The sequence below is a fragment of the Lepus europaeus genome, chromosome 18, assembly GCF_033115175.1.
Source record: "Lepus europaeus isolate LE1 chromosome 18, mLepTim1.pri, whole genome shotgun sequence".
NCBI classification, from domain to species: domain Eukaryota; kingdom Metazoa; phylum Chordata; class Mammalia; order Lagomorpha; family Leporidae; genus Lepus; species Lepus europaeus.
The window spans coordinates 74,615,992-74,638,559 of record NC_084844.1 but is presented as its reverse complement, the minus strand read 5'-3'; the positions used below and the strand labels follow the sequence as shown (position 1 = coordinate 74,638,559).

Here is a 22,568-nt window from a genome sequence, read left to right as displayed (position 1 = left end):
TTCGTTAAATGTGTCCAAACCAATGTTTTTCAATACATATGACAACCACCACTGTCAACTTGAGAATATTTTATCACCTCAAAAAAGTTAATCAACCATAAGAATATAAACACCCCAATTAAAAACTTGAGAAATATGTGAAAAATCACTTTTACATCCAACATATACAGATTAGAAATAAGCAGATACATGCATCCAACTGGAGCAGCCTTTGAGTTCTGATCCCCAGCTTCCTTATAGATTGTCTTCCAAGCATCTCATGAACACAAATGCAATGGAGAGCCTTATTTATCTCTACTTTAAACAAGGTCTTATTCATACTTGCAGACCCTGAGAGGAGATGGAAATGTCTTCAGTCATTGTGGCATCCAGATTGGAGGCTTGGATTACATCCCTGCCTCCTGGCTTCAGCCTGGTGCAGTCAGGAAATGGGCATTTCACAGCAGTCTTCTAGTAGATGAGGTGGCCACTGAGAAATCCTGGCTAATAGAAAACCACATAGGATACTCCAAAAATCAGATTTGCTTCTGAAATATTCAGTAAATGTGCCAGAAATGAATCTTTTGAGAATAATTGAGATCACATGCCATAAATCCATTTTAAAAGAAACCCCAAAGAAGCACATGGCAATCATAACACATTTCAATCAAATCAAACAATATTTAAAAAAAAAAAACAACTCACTCTCATTTCGAACTACAGGATAGCTTTTTTTCAAATTCCCATGTCATATGAAGTCAACCACTTTTTCCAAAGAAAGTTGAAGAGAAAATGTTTCCTTTTCAAGTTTGTCATTTTTTCTTTGTTTTCTACATACAGATTTAGAAACACAGTGATACTTGCTACCCTTTCCCCCCTCACCATCATGCTCTCACACCCCTTCCTCATCCCTCTTCTATGCCCCCATTATTCTTTACAAAGATCTATTTTTAGTTAATTTTATCCTTATTATATTAACCCTACACTAAGTAAAGAGTTCAACAAATAGTATGCAGAAAAAAACGCTGTTCCTCAACTGTCAAGATAAGGAATGTAAAAATCATGGAATCTTAAAGTGTCAATTTCACTACTATAGAATACATTTTAGATACTCTATTAGTTACTATAGATTGCAGAAAATATGGTATTTGGCTTTTTAGGACTGGCTTATTTCACTAATATAATGGTTTCCAGTTGCATCTATTTTCTTGCAAAAGACAGAATCTCTTTTTCCCACTGTATAGTATTCCATAGTATGTATATATATATATATATATATACACACACACACACACACATCATCATCATTTCTTTATCCAACCTTCAATTGATGGATATTCATGTTGATTCCATATCTTAGCTATTGTGAATTGGGCTGCCTTAAACCTGGGGGTACAGGGCACTCTTTCATATGTTGATTTCATTCCGTTGGGTAGATTCCCAGGAGTGGGATGGGTGAGTCATATGGTAGATGTATATTCAGATTTCTGAGTTATCTCTGTACTGTCTTCCACAGTTCCTACACCAGTTTACATTCCCACAAACACTAGATAAGGGTACCTTTTCCCACACCTGCTTGCCAGCATCTGTTGTTTTTTGATTTATGAATGAGAGCCATTTAACTAGGGTGAAGTGAACCACCCTTGTGGTTTTGATTTGCACTTTCCTGATGGCTAGTGATCTTGAGCATTCTTTCATGTGTCTCTTAGCCATTTGAATTTGCTCTTTAGAAAAATAACTGTTTAAGGCAGGCACCGTGGCTCAATAGGCTAATCCTCTGCCTTGCGGCGCCAGCACACTGGGTTCTAGTCCCGGTCAGGGTGCCGGATTCTGTCCCGGTTGCCCCTCTTCCAGACCAGCTCTCTGCTATGGCCCGGGAAGGCAGTGGAGGATGGCCCAAGTCCTTGGGCCCTGCACCCGCATGGGAGACCAGAAGCACCTGGCTCCTGGCTTTGGATCAGCGAGATGCGCCTGCCACAGTGGCCATTGGAGGGTGAACCAATGTCAAAAAGGAACACCTTTCTCTCTGTCTCTCTTTCTCTCACTATCCACTCTGCCTGTCAAAAAAAAAAAAACCCGTTTAAGTCCTTTACTATTTGTTAATTGGATTGTTGTTTTTGTTGTTGTTGAGTTTATTGAGCTTTTTATAGGTTCTTGATGTTAATCCTTTATCAGAAGCATAGTTTGCAAATAATTCCCCCCATTTAGTTGGTTGATTCTTCACTTTGCTGAGTGTTTCCTTTGCAGTACAGACACTTCTTATGTTGATCTAATTCCATTTGTCTATTTTTGCTTTGATTGTCTGTGCTTCTGGGGTATTTCCTGAGAAGTCTTTGCCTATGTCAATGTCTTGCAGAATTTCCCCAATGTTCTCTAGTAATTTGATGGTATCCAGTCATAGATTTACATCTTAGATCCATTTTGAGTGGATTTTTGGGTAAGGTATAAGGTAGGGGTCTTGGTTTCATATTGCTGCACATGGAGATCCAGTTTTCCCAGCACCATTTGTTGAAGAGACTTTCTTTGCTCTAGCAAATAATTTTAGCTCCTTTTTCAAAGATAAGTTGGTTGTAGATATGTGGATTGATTTCTGGAATTTCTATTCTGTTCCATTCATCTACACATATATTTTTTGCTAATGCAAGGCAGGTTTGAGTATATCTGCTCTGTACTATGTCTTGAAATCAGGTATCGTGATGCCTCCAGCTTTGATTTTGTTGCATAGACTGCTATAACTATTCAGGGTCTCTGTGTTTCCATGTGAATGCTGGCATTGTTTTTTTTTTTCTGGATCTGAGAAGATTGTCATTGATATTTTTATTGGAATCTCATTGACTCTGCAAATTGCCCCCACTTTCATTAGTGGATAGATCAACTAGACAGAAGATCAACAAAGAAACAACAGAGCAAATTGACACTATGGTCCAAATGGACCTAACTTATAGCTACAAAAATTTTCATCCTAGACTTAGGGAATACATATTTTTGTCATCAGTGCCTGGACATTTCTCTCGGATAGACCATTTGCTAGACCATAAAGTAAGTCTCAGCAAATTCAAGAAAATCAAAATACCATGCATCTTCTCTGATCACAATGGAATGAAGCTGTTAATTTACAATACAAGAATCTCTAGAAATATACAAACACATACAGGCTGAACAACAGGCTCCTGAATCAACAGTGTCATAGAAGAAATCAAAAGAGAAATAAAAATTTCTGGAAATGAATGATGATAATACAATATATCAAAACTAATGTGATATAGCAAAAGCAGGGTTAATAGGGAAATGTATTGCAATTGGTGCCTACATCGAGAAACTGGAAGAGTACCAAATAAATGAGCTATCATTGCATCTCAAGGACCAAGGGGGGCTGGCACTGTGGTGTATCAGGAAAGGCCGCTGCTTGCAGTGCTGGCATCCCATATGGACGCTGGTTCAAGTCCCAGCTACTCCACTTCCGATCCATCTCTCTGCTATGGCCTAGGGAAGCAGTAAAAGATGGCCCAAATCCTTGGGTCCCTGCGCTCATGTGGGAGACCTGGAAGAAGCTCCTGGCTCCTGGCCTCGGATAGGCACAGCTACAAACATTGCAGCCAATTGGGGAGTGAACATGCAGATGGAAGACCTCTTTCCCTTGCTCTGCCTCTCCTCTCTGTGTGTAACTCTGACTTTCAAATAAATAAATAAATATTTAAAAAGAGTACCTTGAAAAACAACAAACCAAACCCCACATTAGTTGGAGGAAAGAAATAATTAAAATTTGAAAAGAAATAAACAAAATTGAAACCAAAGAAACAATACAAAAGATCAATGAAATGAAGAGCTGGTTTTTTTTTTGGAAAGACATAAACAAAATTGACATGCCATTGGCTCAGTTGACCAAAAAAAAGAAGAGGAAAAAACCAAATCAATAAAATCAGAGATGCAAAATGAAATATAACAACATATGCCACAGAAATTTAATAAAGCATCAACAATTACTATGAAGAGCTGGATGTCAACCAATTGGGAAACCCAGAAGAAATGGATAGACAAGCCTTCTGCTGTGGCCTGGGAAATCAGTAGAAGATGTCCCAAGTGCTTGTGCCCCTGTAACTGTGGAGGAGCCCCAGAAGCTCCTGGCACCTGGCTTTATTTTGTCTCAGCTTCATCCCTTGTGGACATTTGGGTAGTGACCTAGTGGATAGAAGACCTTTCGCTCTTTATGTCTCTCCCTCTCTGTGTCTGAAACTTTACCTTACAAAAAATAAATAAAATCTTAAAAAAGCGGAAACATTTGATCAAAATATTGTTACATGAATTAAACCACATGAAATCATAATCGATTAATAGCAATGAATATACTATATTATTAAAAAGTCAAGATAAAAGTCAATAACACTAAAATTCTGTAACTCATCTATGTGTCTGAAAAATACAAGAAACTCTATATGATCATTTAGACTAAATACTAAAAATTTGTTAGGAAAACAGGCACAGAATAGAGAGGAGGCAGTGTATGAAATTACAGCCAGACAGAATTGATTGAGAGAAAATAAACTCATAGAGGTAGGTGACCAGCTGTCAGTGTGCACATGATGGAACACATGGCAGAAGGCCTCAACCCCCAGGGGCTGGGCTTTTTGTATTTTAGGAGGGCTAGGGATGGTGGAGGTGGGCTAGGGGTAGCAGGTGGAGGTAATTCCTGGAACTGGTCTTTCAGATGGCCTTGAGGGGTGGAGTATGAAGGTGATAGGGTGTGAGATCCAATTGAGATTGAAGGGTAAGGAATAAATTCCAGTGATTATCGATGTTTTGGGCAGTGTGCAAGAATAGCTGAGCCTTATGTCTTTGTTCCATCAAAAGTATTTAATAGAAGTCAGCATCTGGAAATTATAAAGCAAGTGATAGCAGAATAGTAAAAATAGTACATTCCGTATTCCAATTAAGACTGTTTACAATTAGCCTAATAAGTAACAGTATAATTAAGAGAGACTTCAAACCTTTATCCATGGGAAGAAACCATCTCTCATTCTCTCTCCTCAACAATTGTACTGGAGATATCGTGAGGAAAATATAACTAAGCAAACATTAAATATGAAGAATAATTTTTAAGAAATTATATTGTCAGTATATGTGGATGACACTATTATATACAGAGATAACATAATCTAACCATAAATACAAACTGATAAGTGAATAAAGTGAAATTACTGGGAAAGGGAGCAATATATGCAATTAAGTGAGTTACTGTGTACCAGCAAGAACACACAGGAAGCACAGACTAGGAATGGAATTTTTTAAAAAACAGTTGTTTATTTATTTGAAAGAGAGCTACAGAGAGGCAGAGACAGAGAAATCTTCCATCCGCTGGTTCACTCCCCAAATGACTGCAATGGCCAGAGCTGCACCAATCTGAAGCCAGGTGCTAGGAGCTTCTTCCGGGTCTCCCACACGGGTGCAGGGGCCTAAGGACTTGGGCCATCTTCTACTGCTTTCTCAGGCCATAGCAGAGAGCTGGATCAGAAGTGGAGCAGCCGGGACACAAACCAGAGCCCATATGGGATTCCATTACTGCATGCAGCGGCTTTCCCTGCAACACCACATCATCACTCCAGGAATTATTTTTAAAAGCAGCAGGAATTTTTAGAAGACAAATGAAAAAAGATTAATCTATGTCATTTCCTGATTTTTTTTTTTTTTTTGCAGGCAGAGTGGACAGTGAGAGAGACAGAGAGAAAGGTCTTCCTTTTTGCCGTCGGTTCACCCTCCAATGGCCGCTGCCGCCGGCACATCGTGCTGATCCGAAGCCAGGAGCCAGGTGCTTCTCCCCGTCTCCCATGGGGTGCAGGGCCCAAGGACTTGGGGCATCCTCCACTGCCTTCCCGGGCCATAGCAGAGAGCTGGCCTGGAAGAGGGGCAACCGGGATAGAATCCAGTGCCCCGACTGGGACTAGAACCCAGGGTTCTGGCACCGCAGGCGGAAGATTAGCCTAGTGAGCTGCAGCGCCGGCCTATATCATGAAATATTTTTGAAATCAATACCTAAGAATAACGCAAGACTATGAGGAAAAAAACCCTGCATCCAATAAACATTTGGTAAATATTCACTCCTGAAGCATGTGTTGCAGGTCCTAAGCTCCCAAGAGGTGGGGGAGGAGGGGGGGAGGGCATCAGGGAGGAGACAACGTCCCCTGCTGTCCGGACAGTCGGGCCAGAGGACAGAGAGTCAGCCTCGGATGGTGCCCAGACCTCACCCTTCACTACCCGCATGGTTACCAACCCAAGTGACCGCCCCCGTGCTAGGGGCGATTCTGATTGGCTGCATCTTCTATGACGTCTTGCGTGCTCACTGGCTGTGCGAACTGTCTATTCAGGCGTGCCAGGCAACCCTGCGTAACCAGGCGGGGTCTTCTCTGGCCGCCACACTGGGCTTCGCTGCTGTGCGCTGAGGGCGCCCGCGGGTGGCTTAGGCTTCGGCAGTCTGAACGTCCGCGCTCCTGAAGCCCTGCGGAGCGCCCGGGACTCCGTGGAAGCCGGGGAATGGTGAGCGTGCGGGGCCGTTCCCGGTGGTCAGCGGATGTGAATGCGGCCTACAGCCGGGACTCTGGCCATTTTGTCCTGCTCCTCACGCCGCGACTTCGGCTCAGACCCAGAGCGCTCCCCCTGCTGCCCGGGGTGCCCAGCCCCACTTCTCAGATTGTGCGGTGGGGACGGAAGTGTCCAGGAAATGCGGAATGCACGTGCGGCGTTCATGGGGGGGGGGTGTGACCTCTGGGGTCCTGTGACCCTCTTCTCCCCGAGGGGCCCCGGTTCCCGAGCTGGGAATCAGGGTCTCAAGTCTGGGGTCTGGTGCTCAGCGTGGCCCTCCTCTGGGACCCAAGTCTGTGTTCTGCTGTAATACGGTTTTGGTCTTAGTTTCAGGGGCAGCATCTGGTGATGGCCTTGTTGACCTGAGATGGCCAGAGACCAAGTGGCCAAGGAAGGGAGCACAGGAGAGGCCAATGCCAAAGGGCTTCTATAAGCGGACCCTTCTGTAGATAACGCATAAAGCCGTTAAACATGAGCAGCTTTAGCCTCATCACCTCCTCTAAGGTCTCATGTAGTAACACTTTTTTTTTTTTAACATTTATTTATTTGGGGCTGGCGCTGTGGCGCAGTGGGTTAATGCCCTGGCATGAAGTGCCGGCATCCCATATGGGCTCCAGGTGTACTCCCGACTGCTCCTCTTCTAATCCAGCTCTCTGCTATGGCCTGGGAAAGCAGTGGAAGATGACTCAAGCCCTTGGGCCCCTGCACCCGCATGGGAGACCGGGAAGAAGCTTCTGGCTCCTGGCTTTGGATCGGCGCAGCTCCGCCCATTGCGGCCATCTGGGGAGTGAACCAGCGGACAGAAGACCTGTCTCTCTGCCTCTCCTCTCTCTGTGTAACTCTGACTTTCAAATGAATAAATCAATCTTTTAAAAAATAAGATTTATTTATTTGAAATATTTATTTCAAATCTTTTTTTAAATATTTATTTATTTGAAAGTCAGAGTTACACAGAGAGAGGAGAGGCAGAGAGAGAGAGAGGTCTTCCGTCCTATGGTTCACTCCCCAGTTGGCCGCAATGGGCGGAGCTGCGCAGATCCAAAGCTGGGAGCCAGGAGTTTCTTCTGGCTCTCCCACGTGGGTGCAGGGGCCCAAGGACTTGGACCATCTTCTACTGCTTTCCCAGGCCATAGCAGAGAGCTGGATTGGAAGTGGAGCAGCAGGGTCTCAATCTGGCGCCCATATGGGATGCCAGCACTTCAGGCCAGGGCGTTAACCCATTGTGCCACAGCAATGGCCCCATGGTACCACTTCTTAATATCTCATAATTGGGTTTATTTTCCCGTGGGTTTAAGATGGGATTAAACCATGTTTAATCCACATGGATAAGCCTAATAATAAATCCCTAAATATTCTTATCTCTGCCACCTTGCCAAATACCAGCTTCCCCGCTGAAATTCGCAACACTATAAAATATTTTCCCCTTGCTACACTTAATTAAGCTTCTATATTTTAATTGTTTTTTCCACAGAATAATTTATAACATTTTGAAAGGCTTATTTTCTATTTCTGAGTATTTCATAGGAGAGAAAGGCAGAGTATACCTACTAGATACTCCAGGGTTTTATATATAATGTAATATAATATAATATAATAGTGCTGGAGTGGATGTTTGGAGCAGAAGATGTTGCTTGGGATGGCCACAGCCCAATTGGAGTGCCTGGGTTTGAGTCCTTCCTGTGCTTCAGATTCAGTTTCCTGCTGGTCTACTCCCTGGGAGACCATAGGTGATGATAGTTGTTGGGTCCTTGTTGCCAGTTTGGGACATCTAGATTTGGATTTGGTCTCCTGTCTTCAGCCTGCTCCAGTTGACGCCGTTTCAGGCATTTGCAGGAGTGAACCAATAAATGGAAGACCTCTGTTTGTCTCTGCATTTCAAATAAAAAATAAATAAGTTAAAAAAATCTTTGCACATCTCCTGCATTCTTATCAGAATGTCATAGATTGGGGGCTGGTGCTGTGGTGTAGTGGGTAAGACCACAGCCTGCAGTGCCCACATCCTTTATGGGCACTGATTCCAGTCCTGGCTACTCCACTTCCATTATTTTTAAAAGTAGTCATTTATTTGGAAGTCAGAGTTACACACATAGAGGAGGAAAGACAGAGAGAGAGAGGTCTTCTATCCACTGGTTCACTCCCCCAGATGGCCACAATGGCTGGATCTGCACCAATTCAAAGCCAGGAGCTTCTTCCAGGTCTCCCACGGGTCTCTATCTACCTCTGCCTCTCTGTAACTCTGCCTTTCAGGTAAATAAATAAATCTTTAAAAAAGTGTCATAGATTTGAGGTCTGGAAAATTAGAGTGATGTCTTCTCTACAAACCTTTTACTCCTTCCCATGTCCTTTTAAAACTACCTGTGGGTAATGACCCAAGATGCCCCCAGTGGTCACAGTCCCTAGGAGTGCGGAGTGAATGGCAGCCACTGTGTCTGCTTGGAGAGCAGCAGGAGGAAGGAGGGCTTGTCCTGGGAGTAGCTGGTGCTCTGAGGTTGAAGGTTTCTGATGTATACCCTCCATCTATATTCCTAACACCTTGGGAAAGTAAAATATTCTCCTCACTCTAGTTCTCATTCCTTGGAGATGAATTATCAGCTAAATTAGAGGCTGACATTGAAAGGACAAGACAGAAGGGATCCATGAACTCTGGAAGCTCTTAGCCTTGTGAAGGGAGGAAAAACTTCAGGACAAAGAAAACTACCCTAGGTAAGTGATGTGAGACCTAGAAAGCAAATGCATTTTGGACACACAGCAGTTTAGTTTTACATCTTCAGAATTGGTTTTGTCATCATAGTTTGATCAGTTGAGAGTGTTTGGGAAGGTCAGATTCTGTTGAATGAGAAAGTTTATGAATTTAGAGAGTTCCTTAGGGTTCCTTGTATAATAAATACTTATTTGGATTTGCCCTCACTTTCTGACATAGAGATCCTAAAACCCTTAGAATTTCCTGAGTGATACTTGTGGCTCTGATTCTGCATAACACAGCCTTTTCAGATAATAGCTAAGTTTATGCTAATGAAGTGACTGGGTGAGATCCCTAGATGTGGGGGCAGGTGACCAGAAAGAGCAAATGTCTTGCGTGCCTACTGTCACTCACCTTGTCAGGGCTTAAGGGTGGCATGTCAGAGCACAGGGAAGAAGGAACACACGGACACAGACTGTCTTTCCAATGAAAGGTTTTTATTGCTCACACCAATTCATACTAGGGCTTCACTACTCTGCATACCAATCTATATAGTTATATTCATTAATCCACAGATCATTTTGTTAAAAGATTTATTTATTTGAAAGACTGAGTCACAGAGAGAGGTAGATCCAGAGAGACAGAGGTCTTCCATTTGCTTGTTCACTCCCCAGATGGCCACAATGGCTGGAGCTGCACCGATCCAAAGCCAGGAGACAGGAGCTTCTTCTGGGTCTCCCACCTAGGTGCAGGGGCCCAAGGACTTGGGCCATCTTCTACTGCATTCCCAGGCCATAGCAGAGAACTAGATTGGAAGAGGAGCAGCCAGGACTAGAACTGGCACCCATATGGGATGCCAGTGCTTCACCTAGGGCTTTAACCCGCTATGCCCGCCCCAAGCCACAGATCTTTACACACACCTAGCATCAAAGCAATCTCAAAAGCAATCCAACTATAGTAATATAAGTACAGCAAAGCATATGGCATTATTCTTAATCATAGGGTCGAGGCACATTCCTTAATATTATACATAGTGAATATCATTATAAATGCATTCTCAAGGATCATATCAGGTTCATGAAAAGTCAAGAGTCCAGGGTCTGAAGTCTCTTACCACTCAGAGAGATTGATCTCAGAACAGCTACAGGCAAGAAGTCTTGGGATGACTGTCACTGTGGGCAGTAGGCTGGAAGGGAGATGAGGAGTTGGAGAGGTCCCCTGCTGAGAGGTCTGGTCCAGCTCTGCAGTTGTGTCTGGCAGTAGGCTGATGAGAGATTGAGCCATCAGCTCTGATGGAGTTTGGTCCAGTAGTCGCCTTGTTCATGTGTACTGGGCCATCATCCCCAAGGGGATGAGGAGTGGTGAAAAGAGCTCTCCCGTTGGGGCTCCAGATTCTATCCCAGTTGCCCTTCCTCCAGGCCAGCTCTCTGCTATGGCCCAGGAAGGCGGTGGAGGATGGCCCAAGTCCTTGGGCCCTGCACCCGCATGGGAGACCAGGAGAAGCACCTGGCTCCTGGCTTTGGATCAGCGAGATGCGCCAGCTGCAGCAGCCATTGGAGGGTGAACCAACAGCAAAAAGGAAGACCTTTCTCTCTCTCTCTCTCACTATCCACTCTGCCTGTCCAAAAAAAAAAAGAGCCCTCCTTTTATCCTTGCCACTCCAGGGAAAAAGGGCACCTGGTTGGGGTCCAGGTGTCAATCAGTCATGTTCTGGAACTTCCCAGGGTGCCACCAGTCTGCTGACTAGGACAGGGCATATCAGCTGTGTCCAGTGCTGTCGGTCACCATGCTAATATTGAGGGGGACTTGAGGTTATCATCCTTAGCACACACATTATCAGACTGCCGGAGGTGCCTGTTCAGTCAGATGAGGAGATGCTTTCTTGCCAGACACTAAACTTAGCACAAGTGGTGTCATCAGCTCCTAGCTTAGCATGAGTAACTCCATTCTTATTTTAGCTTGTTTGTGGTTAGCAGGGCTCTCTCACTCATTTGGGACTACCATAAATTTCTCCATGGTCCACCTGCTATTAGTTGTTGGGTAAGCGGAAATTTGTGACTCGTCTTTGGGACTCCTGTGGGATTCCCCACAGCAAACAAGTGCTTTCCACTGACACCTGTGTGAGACTGTGTGTTGGCACTGAGTCTTTAACCTTTGAGGCTCCTGCTAACTGGAGATGGTATTAACTCGAGATGAATTGGTTGGTGTTCAGCAAACATCGTACATTTAGTGTTAAAAGTGATTTCAAACAAAGACACCTGGGTTAGAACATTAAACTGATTTTGGATGAAGTGTTGGGTTGCTGCTCTGAATCAAGCCCATTGATCATTCCACACTGCTGGGAAGGAAAAGTAGAAATGTCAGCTTTCCTAGTTAGATTTTCTGGCTGCTTATGTATGTTTTCCTGATTATCTAACTAGCATAAGCCTCCTATCTCCACATGGAGAGTGATTGCCAAGGCATGGAAACCTGCATCAGCTTCTGAATGTGGGTTCCTTTGTGAACTGTAGGTTAAGCAGACTGCTTCCCAGAACTGGCTCTTTTGTGTGCTTTGTGGATGCTTGCTGCTTTTTTGTTAGATTTTGCCCACTTATTTAGGAATTATGTTTCATGGTTTGAATTTAGAATTTTTTATTGTCTTGCTTGGAACCTGAGCTATTCAATAAGGCCTGAAGTGGGAAAGCAAATTCTTGATAGTTATAGGGTAGTTACCCAGGTGAATCAATGGGCCATGGTGAGTTCAGGTGCGTTCCTGATCTTTTCTGCTTCTCCTCTCAGAGATGATGAAGTCCTGATTCTTTTTGATGTTCTTTGTGGCTTATTGTAGTTTCTCCCAAAGGAGAGGTTGGTTTGGTTTTGCCTTCATGAATTTTCCAAGAAGTTGATGTCACCTGTTGGTACTATATTAATTTTTTCTTGCCTCAGGCTTTTCCACTTGCTTCCTGCTGCCATCTGAAGCTGTAGGTTTACCCAGTTCCCTCACTGCTTCTGCTGTTTATGGAACTTGGCTTGTTTCCAGATTATTTATTCATTTATTTATTTTAGTGGTTTATTGATTTGAAAGGCAGAGTTAGAGAGAAGGAGAGACAGAGAGCTTCCATCCTCTGGTTCACTCCCAAGATGCTGCAGTGTCCTGGGTTGGGCCAGGCTGAAGCCAGAAGCTAGGAGCTTCATCTGGGTCTTGACGTGGGTGATGGAGCCCAAGAACCTGGGCCGTCTTCTGCTTTCCCAGGCACGATGTCAGGGAGATGGATTGGAAGTGGAGCAGCTGGGAATCAAACTGGCACCCATATGGGATGCCTGTGCTGCAACTGGTAGCTTAACCAGCTTCTTAACCTGCTGTACCATGGCATCAGCCCCTCAAGTTTATTTTTGACATTGGTGATAATGTTATTTTTTGTTTGTTTGTTTTAATTCCACAAGAGGTAATGCATGATCATTTTGTTTTGTTTTTACAAATTGGGAAATTTTTGTTGTAGATTGTGAATAATTGAAATTTAGTAGGAAGTGTTGATAAAGTAGAAAGATTATATAACTTTTCATGGATGTATGTTTGTTTATTTTATAATATGCCAAAACCTGGAGTGACCTTATTTATTGATTTTTCTTCTATCTAATGTTAACTGGCATCTCTGATTATACATTGATAAATAATAATAACCACTTTTTTGTTATGTATACTGTTGTTTATACTGTTTAGCAATAGTGTATCCATATTTTTCTTTGCAATTCTCTGAGTTTTCCTCTTATTCAGTGTGATGTTCTATTATATGTATAGATACAAAGCATTATAATGTCTTTTCAGAGAACTACCTGCTGTATCATTATGTAACTGCAAATATATCTGACCTAAATCCTGATTTGTCTAAAATGAGTATAACTATGCTAGATTTCTTTAGACTTGTGCATTATAATAGTCTATATTTCTGTATATATTTAAATTTACATCTCTTTGCTCATCTTTTAAAATACCTATTGTATATCTTAAATTGACAGACATGCCTTTAACCATATAAAATGAAATTTGGAACTATTTGTACACTGTAGAACAGATAAATTAAGCTAATTAATGGTATGCATTATATCACATACCTATTTTTAAAGATTTATTTAGTTATTTATTTGAAAGACAAAGATAAGGTTATAGAAATAGGGGGATATATATCAAGAGAGAGGGAGGGAGGGAGTGACACACAGACACACAGAGAGATAGAGAGATCTTCTATCTGATGGTTGAATCCCCAAATGACTGCTATGGTCAGAGCTAGGCTGATCCAAAGCCAGGAGCTTCTGGTCTCCCATGTGGGTACAGGAACCAAGCATTTGGGACATCCTCTGCTGTTTTCCCAGGTGCCTTAGCAGGGAGCTGGATCAGAAGTAGAGTACCCAGGACTCAGTGCTGGTATAGGATACTGGCTCTGCAGGCAAAAACTTCACCCATTGTGCCACAGCGCTGGCTCCTATATAATTTCTTTTAGCTGTTAGAAGCTGTAATGACCCAGTAAATTGTTGATATTATCACTTTGAAGAAAAGTATATTTATTAGATCTTGTTGAAATAAAGAAAGTAAATATTTTATTGTACTTTCATTTAGTTTTTTTAAAGAAATAATTATTTATTTATTTGAAAGTCAGAGTTATGAGAGGGAGAGACAGAGATCTTCAATCCACTGGTTTACTTCCCAGATGGCTACAATGGCCAGAGCAGGGCCAGACCAAAGCTAGGAACCAGGGGCTTCCTCTGAGTCTCCTACATGGTTGCAGGAGCCCAAGGACTTGTGTCATCTTCTACTGGTTTCCTAGGCACATTATCAGAGTGCTGGATCTGAAGTGGAGCAGCTGGGACTCTAATGGGTGCCTATATGGGATGCTGGCATTGCAGGCTGTGGCTTGGCTTTTCCTGCTATGTCACAGCACCAGCCTCTCATTTAGTTCTTTAAAAACATTGCTTTATGTGATCTGACATCTAAAGTTGTATGTCTCTTTTTATTAAATGAATTCCTTTTTTGTTTATTAATTTGAGAGACTTAGAGACAGAGACCTCTTTTCCACTGATTTACTCCCCAAATGCTCACAGCTTCTATGTCAGGGACAAGGCAGGAGCTGGGAGCTGGAAACTCAACCCAGGTTTTCCCTGTGGGTTTCATGAGCTGAGTCACTTGAGCTGTCACTGCTGCTTCCCAGGGTCTACCTTAAGAGGAAGTCTGAGTCATGAGCCATATCCATATCCAGGGATTGAACCCACGTACTCCAGTGAAGGACACAGACTTCTGTACTGTTCGGCTACGTCCCACCCCCATTCTGTGTTTTGACTGTGAGACACAGATACAAAATTGAACACCCTGCCTGTAATTCAACAGCAGTATTAACAGTGAATAAAACCATGTAAGGATGCTTCCGTGTGGCTTCAAGGTTAGTTTTACATTAGTGGCATTTGAGAATACCAGATTACCTAGTTGTCACCCAGGTAAGGACTGATCAAAAAATTCAAGGGGAGATCTGGCAGTCTGGCACTGCAAGTCAAACCACCACTTGCAATGCCAGTATCATACCACTTCAAGTCCTGGCTGCTCCACTTCTGAGCCAGATACTTGGTAATGTGCCTAGGAAAGTATCAGATGATGGTCCAAGTACTTGGGCCGCTGCACCTATGTGAGAGACCCAGATGAGGTTCCTTGCTTTAGCCTGGCCCAGCACTTGCTGTTGCAGCCATTTGGGGAGTGCACCAGTTGATGGACTATCTCTCTCTCTGATTCCCCCCACCCCCTCTCTCTACCTCTGCCTTTCAAATAAATCTTTTTAAAGAAACCAAGAAACATAACAGGGACCTGCATTGTGGTACAGCAGCTTAAGCCACTGCTGATATGTGCACCTGTATGAGTCCTGTCTGTTCCACCTCCATCCAATCTAGCTGCCTGCTAGTGCACCCAGGAAAGCAGCAGAAGATGGCCCAGGTGCTTGGGTTCCTGCCATCCACATGGAAGGACCACATGAAGTTCCAGGTTCCTGGTTTTGGTCTGACACTGTCCTGGCCACCTTGACTTGTTGATAATAAGACTGTGTATTTGATTAATCCCCAACAGTACTGGAGGACACTGGCTCCAAACATTTTTATGCTATTATATCTAGGGGATTGTTTGCTAATTTCTTTTTCAGATAGTTCATTGTTAGTGTATAGAGATGCTTCTAATTTTTAAAGTTTTATTTCAACAGTTTTTGATTAACATGCACTTCTTATGTTACTTGAATAGTATACAGTGCAATGTGTTTTTTAAATGTATTTTATTTATTTGAAAGTCAGAGTGAGGGACAGAAAGTGAAATCTGCTATGCACTGCTTCACTCCCCAAGTGGCCACAATGGCCAGGCTTAAACTAAAAGCTGAGTGCTCCATTTTGGTTTCACACATATGTAGCAGAGACCAAAGTACTTGACCATCTTCCACAGTTTTCCCAGGCACATTAACAGATTCGTGGATCAGAAGTGAATCAGCTTGGCTTCAAACTGGCACTCACATGGGATGCTGGTGTCATCAGCAGTGGCTTAACCCATTGTGCTGTAATACCAGTGACAATGAAGTATTTGAACAAATACACAATATAAGCTGATAGAGTCTTTCCATTTTCTTTTCTTTGTGTTTTGATCTTACCAGCTCCTCTCCTCCAGTTCTTCACATAGTACAAAATATGAAGAACTGTAGTCACCACCCTGCATGATGGACCAGTAGAATTTGTGCCTCATTGTATTTTGGTACCTGTTAGTTAACCCCTCCCATTCCCAGTCCCCAAACTTCCTAGCCTCTAGTAATCTAATGTGTATACTCAGATCAATTTTTTTCAATTCCATATATGACAAAAAATGTGTGATATTTGTCTTTCTGTGTCTGGCTTTTTTCACATAATGGTCTCCAGTTCTATTTTGCAACATGTAACAATATTCCATTCCTTTTTTTAAATGTCTCAATTATATTCTCTTATCAATTATTTCACTAATAGATACCCATATTGATTCTGTGTCATGGCTGTGATGACCTGTATTACAGTGTGAGAAAGACTATGACTTTGATATGCTGATTTCATTTTTCCTCTGAAATACATAGCTAGCAGTAAGATAGCTGTGTCATATGGAGACAATTTTTATCTTTTTTTTTCCTGAATGACCATTCTGTTCATCATACTACCTGTTAATTTGCATTTTCATCATGGTATATAAAGTTTTTCTTAATATCCTCCTTAGCATTTTTAAAATCTTTTTAGAGTAAGATGATAATATGTTTTGATTTGTGTTTACCTAATGGCTAGTGACATTGAGCATTTTCTCACATGTTCTGACCATCTATGTTTATTCTTAGAATTGTCTATTCAGATTCCTGCCCATTTCCTTACTGTATTGAAATGCTGGCCTCACTGAGTTTGGGAAGGTTCCCTGCCTTTCAACTTTTTCGAATAGTTTGAAAAGCATTGTGCTATTTTATTTTTAAAACATGGTAGAGATTGGTAGTAAAGACATCTGGTGCTGACCTTTCATTTGTTTGTGGACTTTGATTCCTGTTTTCATTATTGAAAACATTCCTGTTACTCATTCTTGACCTATTCGTGTGTTCTGTGTCTTTGTGGTTCAGTTTGGTAGGATATACATATCCAGAAATTAGCCATTTCTTCTCAGTTTTCAATTTGCTAGTATAGTCCTTAATAGTCTCTCGTGATCTGTTGTGATTTGTGTGGTAGTATCTTCTTTTTTTCTTTGATTTTTTTATTTGACTCTTTTCCATGTTTTCTTAGTGTAGCTAAGGAATTATTTTGCTTTCCAAAGAACCACTCTTGCTTTTATTGGCTTCAATATTACTTAACATTATTTCTTACTTATTTCTGCTCAGATATTATTTGCTTTTTACTGCCGCACTTGAATCTGGCTCATTCTTCTTTTTCTAGGTCCTTTCTTTTTTAGATGTTTGGCCACCTGAAGTCATAGCTTTTAGTTCATTATTGCATTTCTTCCATTTTTATTAATTTAAAGAAGAATAACTGCTATTAATGCCTCTGAGCACCTGCTTTGAGACTTTTTATAAGCTGTTAACCATTTTTCCCAAAATTAAACCCTGTACAAACTTTTCTTACAACTTCCTTCTTTCTTATCCTTTAATATATATTTTTATTTTATTTAAGGTATGCAAATTTCTTGTATTTCCTGTATGCAGATTCAGGAACATAGTGATACTTCCTACCCCATCCTCCCTCTCCTGCCGGTGCTCTCACACTTCTCCCCATTCCATTCACATTCATTTTTTTTCAGATTTATTTATTTATTTGAAAGGCAGAATTACAGAGAGGCAGAGACAAAGACAGAGAATGTCTTCCATCCACTGTTTCACTCCCCAATTGGCTGCAATGGCCAGAGCTGAGCCAGTAAAGCCAGGAGCCAGGAGCTTCTTCTAGGTCTCCCACATGAGTTTAGGGGCCCAAGCACTTGGGCCGTCTTCTACTGCATCCCCAGGCCATTGCAGGGAGCTGGATTAGAACAGGAATAGCTGGGACTTGAAGCAGCACCCATATGGGATGCCAACACTGAGGGCAGTGGCTTTACCTGCTATGCCACAGCATCAGCCCCAGTGTTTCCTCTTAAACTATGATGCTGTTTGCGGGACCTATCTATATCTATACCTATACTATACCTATAGCTATACCTACACCTGTATCTATATCTATATCTATATCTATATCTATATCTATATATCTGTCCTCTACCTTTCTCAGACCATTAGCGGGGAGCTGGGTCAGAATTGAAGTAGCTATGACATGAACTGGCATGCATAGAGGTTGATGACATGCTCTTTGTCTTGATGGGTAGGGCTACTTGTTGCTGTGGATTCATTTCTGAGAGGAAGAGTTTGGTGGGGGCAAGAGGTGTGGAGTCACCACACAGACCCCGGGAGTTGGGTGAAAGCAGGCCTGAGGCAAGCAGCCTGCAGACTGCTGCTTGGTTTATTTCAGTTGCTACAGCTGCTTACATAGCCAAGGCAGCCAATCCAGTCAAGGGGAGGTCTATGCCCTAACCAATCACAGCCTGTTGCCAGGCAGTTTCCAAAGCCATCCAATCACAGCCTGTCAGTGAGGCTCTGTTGTCAGTGACCATCTTGGCATGACCTTCTCACCTTCTCATTCTACTACATTCATGACCTTCTCACCTTCTCATTCCACCACAGCTACTGTTTCTGATTTTTTTCCTTATTTGTCAATTTAGCTCTTACCATTTCCCTTCCAGGGTATTTTTTTTGTAAGATTTATATATTTGAAAGGCAGTAGCAGAGGGAAGGAGAGACAAAGACAAAGATACCTTCCATCCAAGCTGGTTCACTCCCCAAATGGCTGCAACTAGGGCTGGGATAGGCTGCTGAAGCCAGGAGCTTCTTTTTGGTCTCCCACATAGATGCAAGAGCCCAGACCCTTGGACCATCTTCCACTGCCTTCTCGGCTGTATTAGCAGGGAGCTGGATTTGAAGTAGAGCAGCTGAGACTCAAACTGGTACCCATGGGATACTGGCATTTCATGCCACAACTCTGGACCCCAGGGTATGATTTAAAATGTGAATCTGGTCCAGGAACTCACTGCTTTTTTTACCCCTTTCCCAAATATTTCCATCCTGTGTTTTAAGTAGTCAGCAATCACTTTTATCTGAACAGTAATAACTCTTTTGTTTGTTGAAATAAATAAGGGCATGCTTATGAACATATTTTGATTTATAAACAATTTTATAAGACAACTAGCACATACAAATGTTGTTACTATTAGAAAAAATATATAACTAAAGAATCTCTTAATTATTAGCTCTTTGAGCTCCTGTGCTGCCTTTTATTGTTCTCACATTCAAGGAACACCCAGAGGTGGTTCTGTTTGTAGTGTCTCTGTTATTTATGCTTTGCACTGCCTAACATATCTTGCATCATATTCATAAACATATTGTAACAGATCTTGCCATCTTTGGTGGTTTATTAGCTGTAACCAGATAATACAGAAACTAATTTTTGAAGGATTTATTTATTTATTTGAAAGTCAGAGTTAGAGAAGGAGAGGCAGAGAGAGAGAGGGGTCTTCTATCCACTGGTTGACACCCCCCCATTGGCCGCAATGGCTGAAGCTGTGCCGATCCAAGCCAGGAGCCGGGAGCTTCCTCTGGGTCTCCCACGACTCTCAAGGACTTGGGCCATCTTCTGTTGCTTTCCCAGGTCATAGCAGAGAGCTGGATTGCAAGCAGAGTGGCTGGGACCTGAATTGGTACCCAAAGAGGATGCTGGCACTGCAGGCAGTGGTTTTACCTGCTATGCCACAGCGCCAGCCCCACAAAAACTATTTTTAAAGCAAGATCCATTGTGGTTTTGGTTTCTGTGTTATACAGTATTCAAAGTAGGCTGCATTTTATGTAAGAGGCATGTAAGACACATAGAGAATGCATTCCCAGTCCTCCTCTTTTGTAACCCAGAACTGTTATGTTGATGAAACATGTGCTGTTATAGGTGTTGGTGTCTTTTGAAGACCTGGTTGTCAACTTCACCTGGGAGGAGTGGGAGGACCTGGACAATGCTCAGAGAACCCTGTACAGGGATGTGATGCTGGAGACCTACCACAGCCTGCTGTCCTTGGGTGAGTGAAACTCTGTCACACACAGTTGGTCCAGTTTTGTCCCATCTGAGAAATACATAAATACATGATTTATAAAGTGCATTGCCACATAGGCATAGGATTTGAATCCATGCAGAATGGGTGTCCACATCCTATAGCAAAGGATTCAAATAGGTTCTTTTCTCACACAGATCTTGATGTCAATTTGTTGTCTTTCAAGAATCCTGACTTAGTAATTTAACAAAGTCCTACATTAATTTCTGTTAATAGGATTGTGTGCTATCAAACCTGAGGTGATCTTCAAATTGGAGCAAGGAGCAGAGCCATGGATCCTAGAAGAAGCTCTAAATCAGAGCCTTCCAGGTCAGTCAGCACCTACTGGGCTAGGGGACTGGGACTGGGAGAGCTCAGCAGGTGTTCATGGTGTAGTGCTCTTCTCACTACTTTTCCACAGGTTGGCAGCCCTTAAGTACAGCTGGATTCATGCATCAGACATAGGCTTTCCACAGTCCCCAGGGACTTGTGTGTTCACACATCACCCTTGATTTTTGTAGTTGAACATTTTTCTTAGACATACCAAATCCAATCCTTTTAGGTCTATACTAAGGCTATTTTCTAGTTTAGATACATACTATAAATTCTAAGTTGTCCTGCTGTCCACTTTCATTTCCTATTTTCCTGCAGGAATTAATATACTTAATAATTCTTTCATTAGTTGCTAACTGGGCAGTGCATATTTCCTGGTCTTTTTCTAGATGTCAAGATGAATTATTCTTGTTAGCTAGGTAGAAGCCTTTCCCATTGGGGGAGCGAACCAGCAGATGTAAGATTAATCTCTCTCTCTCTCTCTCTCTCTCTCTCTCTCTGTCACTCTGCCAGTTGCCAATCTGCCTTTCAAATACCTCTCTTTTTATAAAATGAAAAAAAATACTTAAAAGTAGAAAAAAATGACTGAACATTGAGAAATCTATTGAAGTAATTTATCATATTAATTTATTAAGGAGAAAAAAGTAAAGTATAATTGGCATCAATGAATCCCTTTAAGTGATATGTTAAAATCTTAAGGCAAGCACGATAGCAAGGATCTTTGTTGCCTTTAGAGAACATTCCAAAAGAAAGTTAGATTTGGTTCATAACTATTGTTATTTTTTTTCTCATTTCAGTTGCCAGGAAAATGGATGACCTGAGTAGGGCCAGCCAAGAAAATCAAGACATAAATTTGAGGCAAGTAGTAATAATTACAACACATCATCTCATGAGAATTGAATAATGAAAAGGATGTAGTTTCAAGTGACGCTATATTTTACAGCTGATTATGAAGAAAGGAGATTATTCAAGAATGGAATCTGAGGCATGTAATGTGTCTTTATAGGAATCCTGATGAGAGGCAAGCTAGAGTAAAAACAGATGCTTCCTAATGTACCTGGAAAACCTCTGGGGCTGCCAGTATTGGTGCATCACAGGATTCAGACAATGCTGCAGCCTCTGAACACTGTGGACAGGGAGAAACCTTCAATGCAAGGGCAATGTTCTTTTCAAGTAAGAGGGTTCTTAAAGGATTTCTCCTGTAAAGATATTGAATTTCGGCAACCCTCTGTTGAGTCAGCTATGATTAACAAGACAACAACTGATAGGAAAGAAAATACATAAAAAGTCTAGCCTCACTACATATCAAAACGCATGGTAGAGAAACTATGAATCTTGAGACTGATAAAACTGTCTCTTATAAATCAGATCTTACAATAAAGCAGAGAACACATACAAGATAAAAATCCCATTCATGTAACCTCTCAGGTCTTTCATCTGTAGATCATCCCTTATTGGTCATCATGGAATTCACACAAGGGAAATATCCTATGGGTACTAAAATGTAGAAAAACATTTATTAGCCTTTCAGACCTTATTATGCACAGGGGAGAATGTATGAATGAATGAATGTAATAAATTTGACAAAAACTCAGCATGTATGAGGAAAGTCATAGGTGAGAAACCTATAATGTAATGATGTAATGAATGTGATGTAATGAAGGTGGAATAATCTATTGCCGGATCTTAGATCTCATTACCAAAGATTTCACACATGGGAGAAACCCATGGGTGAATGTGATGAATGTGGAAAATTCATATGGCAGGAAATCACACCTCAATCTACATCAGGTAATTCACTCTGGGAAGAAATCTTAAGAGTATAAGAAGCAGGAAAATTTTTTGCTGGAAGTCAAGCCTCATTTTATAATAGGATCCATTGAAGGGATAAAGCTTATGAATGTGTTGAATGTGGAAAAATGTTGCCAGAAGTCAGGCCTCAACAGATATCGGAGAACTTAACGAGCAAAAGATGTTATGAAACCAGACCTTATGGTATACAAAAAAACTCACATAGGGGAAATCCTCTATGAATTTGACGAAGTGAGAAAATTTTCTTCCCAGAAGCCAGTCCTCACCATTCATCAGCAAACTCACAGAAAGGAAAATAATTGTTATTGTAATGACTGGAAAATCCTTTGGCTGGAAATCAGTTTTTTAGCTACATCTTAGAATTCACACAGATTGGGAAGTAAATGAATGTGGGGAATCTTTCTACCAGCTCTCACTGGCCTTCATAAAGCCCACATGGGAAAAACTCTGTGAATGTAATGGATTTGGGAACCTTTTACCCTTTCAAAACTTCATATACCAGAGCACTATCTCACAGAAGAGAGAGTCTAAGAGTTTAATGTG

At 41.8% G+C, this 22,568-nt stretch overlaps 1 protein-coding gene across 1 annotated transcript in view; it reads left to right on the top strand.

The window, feature by feature from the left end:
• Positions 1-6,504: 6,504 nt before the first annotated feature.
• The window catches only part of LOC133747033 (zinc finger protein 260-like), a 32,795-nt gene continuing 16,731 nt past the window's right edge, over positions 6,505-22,568 (top strand). The window contains 2 exon segments of the mRNA XM_062175170.1: positions 6,505-6,663; positions 19,742-19,868. Of these exon segments, the coding sequence (XP_062031154.1) occupies positions 6,505-6,663; positions 19,742-19,868 (286 nt within the window).